Below are 9,116 nucleotides of genomic sequence, written 5' to 3' on the forward strand. Positions count from 1 at the left end.
CTGACATCGCCCTATTTTACCGTGTATTTCCAAGTATTCAAAAATCTCATGCTTCACAATGAACAATGACTGACGTCAGGCTAATTGACCTGTAAATTCCCATCTTTTGCCTTGCTCCCTTCTTAAATGAGGGGTTACAGTTACAGTGGCGATTTTCCAGTCCTCTGCGACTCTCCCTGACTTCAGTGATTCCTGAAAGATCACCACTAATGCTTCCACTATTTCTTCAGCTATCTCCTTCAGGACATTCAGTTTTTCTAGCACCTTCTTGGTGATAGCCACCATATTCACCTCTGCCCCCCTCCCCCAGCTGTCTTGAATTTTTGGGATATTACCAATGTCTTCCACCATGAGAACTGACGCAAAGCACTTATTCAGTTCCTCAAACATTTCTTTGTTCCCCATTAATACTTTCCAGTGTAATTTTCCAGTGGTCCAATGTCCACTTTTGCCTCTAAGATATCTAAAGTATCCCTTGTAATCTTCTTTTATATTACTGGCTAGCTTACCCTCATATTTAATCTTCTTCCTCATTTCTTTTTTCACTGTCCCCTTTTTGGTCTTTATAGCCTTCCCAGTCCTCTGACTTCCCACTGCCCTTCGCCACATTATATACTTTTTCTTTTGCTTTTATGCTGTCCCTGATTTCCCTTGTCAGCCGTGATTGCTTCACTCTTCCTTCAGTCTGCTTCTCTTTCCTAGGGATGAATTTTTGCTGGGTCTCCCAAATTACTCCCAGAAGCTCCTGCCATTGCTGTTCCACTGTCTTTACTGATAGGCTCCTCTCCCAGTCAATTCTGTTCAGCTCCTCCCTCATGCCTCTTAAGTTGCGTTTATTCAACTGTAGAACATAGTACAGGCACTGTAGAACATAGTACAGGCACAGTACAGGCCCTTCGGCCTATGATGATGTGCCGACCTATTATCCTACTCTAAGATCAAACTACCCTGCATACCCTACATTTTACTATCATCCATGTGCCTATCCAAGAGTCGCTTAAAGGTCCCTAATGTATCTGACTCCTCTACCACTGCCGGCAGCGTATTCTACGCACGCTCCACTCTCTGTGAAGAACCTACTTCTGACATTTCCCCTATACCTTCCTCCAATCACTTTAAAATTATGCCCCCTAGTAGTAGTCATTTCCACCCTGGGAAAATGTCTGAGTGGATAGCCAATCTATGCCTCTCATCACCTTGTACACCTCTATCAAGTCACCTCGCATCCTTTTTCGCTCCAATGAGAAAAGCTTCCTCAAACTTTCCTCATAAGACCTGGCCTCAAGTCCAGGCAGCATTCTGGTAAATATCGTCTGCACCCTCTCTAAAGCTTCCACATCCTTCCTATACTGAGGCGACCAGGACTGGACACAATATTCCAAGTGTGGTCTAACCAGGGTTTTATAGAACCACAGCATAACCTCACGGCTCTTAAACTCAATTCCCCTGCCATTGAAAGCCAACTCACCATACGCCTTCTTTACAACCTTATCAACTTGGCTGGCAACTTCGAGGGGTCTGTGGATGTGGATGTGGACCCCAAGATCCCTCTGTTCCTCCACACTGCCAAGAATCCTGCCATTAACCCCGTATTCTGCATTCAAATTCGACCTTCCAAAATAAATCGCTTCACACTTTTCTGGGTTGAATTCCATCTGCCACTTCTTTGCCCAGCTCTACATCCTGTCAATGTCGCATTGCAACCTACAACAGCCCTTCACACTATCCACAACTTCTCCAACCTTCGTGTCATCGGCAAACTTGCTAACCCACTCTTCCACTTCCTCATCAAGTCATTTATAAAGATCACAAAGAGCAGAGGTCCCAGAACAGATGCCTGCGGAACACCACTGGTCACCGAGCTCCAGCTGAATACTTTCCATCTACTATCATCCTTCTATTGGACAGCCAATTCTGTATCCAGACAGCCAAATTTCCCTGAATCCCATGCCTCCTTACCTTCTGAATAAGCCTGCCATGTGGAACCTTATCAAATGCCTTGCTAAAATCCAGATACACCATATCCACTGCTCTGCCTTCATCAATGTGTTTTGTCACATCCTCAAAGAATTCAGTAAGTTTTGTGAGGCATGACCTGCCCCTCTCAAAGCCATGCCGACTATTTCTAATCAAACTGTGCTCTTCCAAATAGTCATAAATACTATCTCTCAGAATCCTCTCTAATAATTTGCCCACCACAGAAGTAAGACTGACTGGTCTGTAATTCCCAGGATTATCCATATTTCGTTTCTTGAACAAGGGAATAACATTTGCCACCCTCCATCATCTGGTGTACTCCAGTGGACAGTGAGGGCGCAAAGATCATCGCCAAAGGTGCAGCAGTTTCTTCCCTCGCTTCCCGTAGAAACCTTGGGTATATCCTGTCTGGCCCAGGGGACTTATCAATCCTCATGTTTTTCAAAATTTCTAGCACATCCTCCTTCTTAACATCAACCTGTTCGAACATATCAGCCTATTTCACGCTGCCCTCACAAACGTCAAGGTCCCTCACTAGTGAATGCTGAAGCAAAGTATACATTAAGGACCTCCTCTGATGCCACACACAAGTTCCCTCTACTATCCCTGATTAGCCCTGCCCTCACGCTGGCCATCCTCTTGTTCCTCACATAAATATAGAACGCCTTGGGGTTTTCCTTAATCGTATCTGCCAAGGCTTTTTCATACCCCCTTCTAGTTCTCCTAAGTCTATTCTTCAGCTCCTTCCTGGCTACCTTGTAGACCTCTAGAGCCCTGTCCGATCCTTGCTTCTTCAACCTTAAGTAAGCTTCCTTCTTCCTCTTGACTAGATGTTCCCCATGTCTTGTCATCCAAGGTTCCTTCACCTTACCATCCCTTCCTTGCCTCAGTGGGACAAACCTGTCCAGTACTCATAGCAATTGCTCCCTAAACAACACCCACATTTCAGTTGTGCATTTCCCTGAGAACATCTATTCCCAATTTATGCTCCACAGTTCTTGCCTAATAACATTGTAATTCCCCCTCCCCCAGTTAAATACTTCCCCGTACCATCTGCTCCTATTCCTCTCCATGACTTTAGTAAAGGTCAGGGAGTTGTGATCACTATCACCGAAATGCTCTCCCGCTGAGAGATCTGACATCTGGCCTGGTTCGTTGCCAAGCACCAAATCCAATCTGGCCTTGCCTCTTGTCGGCCTATCTACATATTGAGTCAGAAATCCTTCCTGGACACACCTGACAAAATCTGCTCCATCCAAACTATTTGCACTTAGGAAGTTCCAGTCTATATTAAGGAAGTTGAAATCACCCATGACAACAACCCTATTACTTCTGCATCTTTCCAAAATCTACCTCCCAATCTGTTCCTCAGTGTCTCTGTTGCTGTTGGGGGTGCTATAGAAAACTCCCAATAAAGTGATTGCTCCTTTCCAGTTTCTGACTTCCACCCATACTGACTCAATAGACAAACCCTTCTCGACGACGTCCCTGTCTGCAGCTGTGATACCATCCCTGATTAGCAATGCCACTCCCCTACCTCTTTTACCTCCCTCCCAATTTCTTTTGAAACATCTATACCCCGGAACAGCCAACAACCATTCCTGCCCCGGTGTTATCCAAGTCACTGTAATGGCCACAACATCGTAGCTCCAAGTACTAATCCATGCTCTAAGTTCCTCACCCATTATTCCTGACACTTGTCATGTTAAAGTAGATACACTTCAACCTGTCGCACTGACTGCAGCTTTGCCCTGTCAATTGTCTGTCCTTCCTCACAGACACTCTGCATGCTGTAACTGCCTGTACACCAGCTCCCCTATCCTCTGATCCGTAGCTCCGGTTCCCTTCCCCCTGCCCAACCTAGTTTAAACCCTCCCGAAGAGCTCTATCAAACCTCCTTCCCAGGATATTGGTGCCCCTCCAGTTCAGGTGCAACCCGTCCTTCTTGTACAGGTCCCACCTTCCCCAGAAAGTATCCCAATGGTCCGCATATCTGGAGCCCTCCCTCCTACGCCAGCTCTGTAGCCACATGTTCAGCTGCACTCGCTCTCTATTCCTAGCCTCACTAGCCCGTGGCACCGGTAGTAATCCTGAGATTACTACTCTGCTCGTCCTGGCTTTTAGCTTCCAACCTAACTCCCTGAAACTGTAATACTGTTATATCTGAATCCACCTTCTCCCTCTCAAATTTCAGATTAAATTTTATCATATTATGATCATTGCCTCCTAAGGGTTTTTTCACTTAAGCTCACTTAACAACGTCTGCATCATTACACAACACTAATCCAGAATTGCTTGTTCTCTAGTGGGCTCCATCACAAACTGGTCCAAAAAGCCATCTGGTAGACATTCCACAAATTCATTTTCTTGCAATCCCCTACCAATCTGATTTTCCCAGTCCACCTGCATATTGAAATCCCCCCTGATCACTATAACCTTGCTTCTCAGCTAATTTGGTATCATGTTGCCACCATCTCTTTTGTACCGTGAGCTAAATTTTACTCAACAGTCTCTTGCATTCTATCAAATGCCATCTGGAAATTCATGTATCCTACGTCAACAACATTAGCCTAATTGATTTTTTGTTACCTTTTCAAAAATCTCTTAAGTTAATGAAATATGATTTCCCCTTTAGAAATCCATACTTACCCTTTCTAATCAAGCCACCTTTTTCCAAGTGAGCTCATCAATGTGTTATAGTTCTATAGTGCTTGGAACCAGGTGGATCTTATTGTGCCTCATGCTAAGAGAAAGCATTGGCGTTCCTGCTTCCTCTAAGCACGAGATGCAATATGATCCACCTGGTTCCAATAACTACAGGTTTCAGGGGCTGATACATTGAAACTTCAGTATATCATGTTTGATTTAGCTTCCCGTGTGCAAAATATTGCGGAATAGCATGTTTTTGTTAAACAAAATGCTTCATAATATTATCTTCAGCAAGCTGAGCCATATGTGATGCATTTCCATGCAGATGAGTTGTTTATGCCATGTGCCTCTGGTGCTAAAATTGAAGGAAAGATGATGTATGGTCGATCTTGCATGCCTTATTTATCAAGAACTGAGGTATTAGTGAAATACTATAAACATATTCTTGGCTATGATTGTCAATTGGGTGCTGGGAAATTGAAGGAAAATAGTAATTGTAATCTTAAAAAAAATTGCCAAAAGTCTAGGTTCATGCTTTTAAGGAAACATAGTTAAGTATTATTTACAATTTATGGATTTTGAGCTTAAAATTCGAGGCAACGTTTTTTTCTTGAAAGTTTGAAGAGCTAGGGCTCAATGTGCTACATTTGCAGGTGCTTCTCCTGTAGACAATAATGCAACATAGCATTTGTTTGTTAACTGAATAATTCTTGCATTGAGAGTGTCAAAAAACTGCCAGATATTGGATCTGTTTATAACTTAAAAGATATTTGGGGAACAATTATGACAGAATGTAGCTGCTGCTGACTTGATTTATTCTGAGATCTTACTAAAGCAATTAGTTTCTGTTTTGGTCAAACCTGTCGTTTCAACAGTGCTGCAGAGCCTGGACTATTTTCAGTCTTAAAAAATATGTGCTGCTAATTATTGAAGCAATAAGCAAATTGTGTTTTGTCGATGACTGTAGTACTACTTGATATATGAATAATTCAAAAAAATGATCCCGTGATTGTGAATGATTAATGCGATGACTGCTGAGTTACTCAACTTTTTAGCAATATTCATAAAGCAATTGTTTTGAAAGATTAACAGAGTTGTATGAATGTTGACAATTGCCAACATTATATAAAATTAAGTTTTATAATATTTTTAGAATACTGTGTACAATTCTAGTTGCCCTTCTGTAAGAAGGATGTTGTTAAACTTGAAAGGGTGCAGAAAGGATTTACAAGGATATTACTGGGACTGTAGGGTTTGAGCTACAGGGGGAGGCTGAGTAGGCTGGGGCTTTTTGTCCTGGAACGTCGGAGGCATTATAGAGGTTTGTAAATTCATGAGGGGCATGGATAGGGTGAATGGCCAAGGCCTTTTCCCTAGGGTAGGTGGAGTCCAAAACTAGAGGGCATACGTTTAAGGTGTGCAGGGGAGAATTTAAAAAGGGACTAATGGGTAACTTTTTTTACACAGAGGGTAGTACGTATGTGAACTGAGCTGCCAGAGAAAGTATGGAGATGGGTATTTTTTACAACATTTAAAAGGCACCTGGGCGGGTATATGAATAGGAAGGGTTTAGAGGGATATGGACCAAATGCTGGCAAATAGGGGACAACAAGGTGCAAGGCTGGATGAACACAGCAGGCCAAGCAGCATCACGGGAGCAGAGAGGCTGACGTTTCGGGCCTAGAGGACTGGGTCAGATTGGGATGTCTGGTCGGCATGAACCGAAATTGTCCCGGAGGGACTGTTTTCTTGCTGTGTGACTCTGTGACTCTATGACCCTAAGATTCAAATAGTCACTGATTTGGCATCTTAGTTTATAACTTCTGTTTTACTGTTAGATTTTAGTGAAACTTTGCAAGTATGTGTCACCAGCAGAAGAGCTAGCCCAGAAAGATGACCTCCAGCTTCTGTTCAGTGCTATAACCTCTTGGTGTCCTCCACATAATATCCTCTGGAGAAAGAGTGCAGGAGAGGTACTCATGATCATATCTCGCCATGGACTCAGTCTCAATGTTGTCAAATATATTCATGGTAGGTACTTGCAAGATCCTTCTATCACTGTTATGCATTGCAAATGCTTTCCTACTGACTGTAAAAAAAAAAAAGTCTTCAGGACAGAAGAAAGCCATTTAACATACTGGTGCTGCCTCCATATCAGAATTATATGTTAATTTTATTCCATTTTTATTCCATTGCTTTTTCTCATTGACTGTTAACTGATCTTTTTCTTAAATGTCATGATTTACTAAGTTTCAGTTGCTGCTTGAAATACTTTCTATTTTTGGATGACCATGTACATAAGAAAAGTCTTTAATTTCCTTCTTCATGCTTCTATTGCTAATTCTCCATGAGAATTGTGCATACTGTTAGATTATCTTGAACTATTCTTTGCTGCAATGAATATTGAATGTTTAACTCAAAAGTTAGCAATAAATATTGTTTTTGTAACAGCTTGGCAAACATTAAAATTTTAGTCTTCAGGTAAAGCTGATTACATTTGCAGTCATAAATTCTTAGGAACTTGCAATGCAGAAGTATGCTATTCAGCTCAAACCTGCTCTACCATTCAGTAAGATCACAGCTGACCTGTTTTTAACCTCAAATCCATAATTCTGCCTACCCCTGTTATATTTTCATCCCCTTGCTCAACAAGAATCTATCTACCTCTGCCTTAAAAATATTCAAGATCATCTTCCATCCTCTTTGCAGGAAGAGAGTTCCAAGGATTTGCAACCCTCTGGGAGAAAGTCTTTTTTAAAATATGACCCCTAGTTCTCAATTGTCCCCAAAAGGAAATATTCACTCCACATCTATATTGTCAGGACCCCTCAGGATTTTGTATGTTTCATTTAAGTTGTTCTTCCTCTTCTGAACTCCAATTGGCACATGTCTTGCTTGTCCAATCTTTCCTACTAAGTCAATCTGTCCATCTCAGGTTTTAGTTCAGTCAACCTTCTCTGAATCGCCTCCAATGCATTTACATCTTTCCTTAATTAGGGTGACATTACAGTACAGTACTCCGGATGCAGTCTTACCAGAGCCCTATGTAATGAAGCAGAGCCTTCCTACTGTTGTATTCATTTCCTCCTTATAAGAAATGGTAACATTCTATTAGCCTTCTTAATTACTTGTTGCTACATTGTAGCTTTTTGTGATTTCAAGCATGAAGACACGCAGATCTATCTGCATCTTGGAGCTCTGGAATCTCATACCATTTCAATAACATGATTTTTTTTAAATTCTTCCAGCCAAAATGGGCTTTTCTCCCCCACATTATACTTCCACTTGCCACATCTTTGGCTACTCACTTAACCTAAGTACCTACATAATTTAGCAATGTCTTTGTTTCTGTTCACAGTATACTTTTCTACCCATCTTATTTTCATTGACAAATTAGCAACTGTACCTTTGTTCCTTCAACTAAGTCATTTGTATAAATTGTAAACAGATGATGTCCCAGCACTGATTCCTGTGGCACACCATTTATTACAGCTTGCTGAACCAACCTGAGCAATAGCTATTTGCACACATTGTCTGCTTCCTGTCTGCTAGCCAACCTTCTGTCCGTACCGATATGCTTCACCGTACATCATAGGTTTTAATTTTTAATAATCTGTGATGTGGCACCTTATCAAATGTCTTCTGGAAACTTAAGTACACTACATCCCAGCAGTTCCCCTTTTATCTGCAGCACATTTTACCTTCTGAAAGAACTCGAATAAATTGACCTTGAGTTCCCTTTTACTACCTGTATATTAGCTTTTTCTGATTCACGCACGAGAACACCCAGATCCCTCTACAGCAAAGAGCTCTGAAATTTCGTCCCATTTAAATAATAAGTTGCCTTTTTATTCTTTCAATCAAAATTGATAACCTCAAACTTATCCTCTAAACTCCACCTACCAAATTTTGATCCATTCATCTAACTTATCCATATCCATTTGTCATTTTCTTACTCCTTCATTGGTGCCTACTTTTCCACCTATTTTAGTATCATCTGCAGATTTGGCTATTATACCTTCTATCTCCATGTCCAAGTGATGAATATAGTTTGTAAACGGTTGGGGCTCGAGGACTGAGCCCTGTGGCGCCTCACTAGTTGCATCTTACCATTCAAAAAACACACTAATTTATCTGACCTGTCTGCTTTATATTGGTTAGCCAATCCTGTATCCAAGCCAATCAATTACTCTGCCTTGGTGTGACCTTCCCTTGTGTAATACCTTATCAAAGGTCTTCTGGGAGTTCAGATACACATCTACAGGATCTACATTATCCACTATGCTTGTTGTATCTTTGAAGAACTTTAGTATGTTAGTCACCACAATTTACCTTTCATAAAACTGTAACGACTCTGATAGAGATAGTAGGAATTGCAGATGCTGGAGAATCCGAGACAACAAGGTGCAGAGCTGGATGAACACAGCAGGCCAAGCAGCATCATAGGAGCAGAAAGGCTGACGTTTCGGGCCTAGACCCTTCATCAGAAA

The 9,116-nt window shown here is 41.7% G+C and overlaps 1 protein-coding gene across 1 annotated transcript in view; it reads left to right on the forward strand.

The window, feature by feature from the left end:
* wdfy3 (WD repeat and FYVE domain containing 3) overlaps positions 1-9,116 on the forward strand; it is a 332,679-nt gene that overhangs the window by 103,302 nt on the left and 220,261 nt on the right. Inside the window, exon 6 of the mRNA XM_048604494.1 lies at positions 6,465-6,657. Coding sequence (XP_048460451.1) covers positions 6,465-6,657 — 193 coding nt within the window. The remainder of the gene's footprint in view (positions 1-6,464; positions 6,658-9,116) is intronic.

Source organism: Rhincodon typus, chromosome 1, assembly GCF_021869965.1.
Source record: "Rhincodon typus isolate 14 chromosome 1, sRhiTyp1.1, whole genome shotgun sequence".
Lineage (NCBI taxonomy): Eukaryota > Metazoa > Chordata > Chondrichthyes > Orectolobiformes > Rhincodontidae > Rhincodon > Rhincodon typus.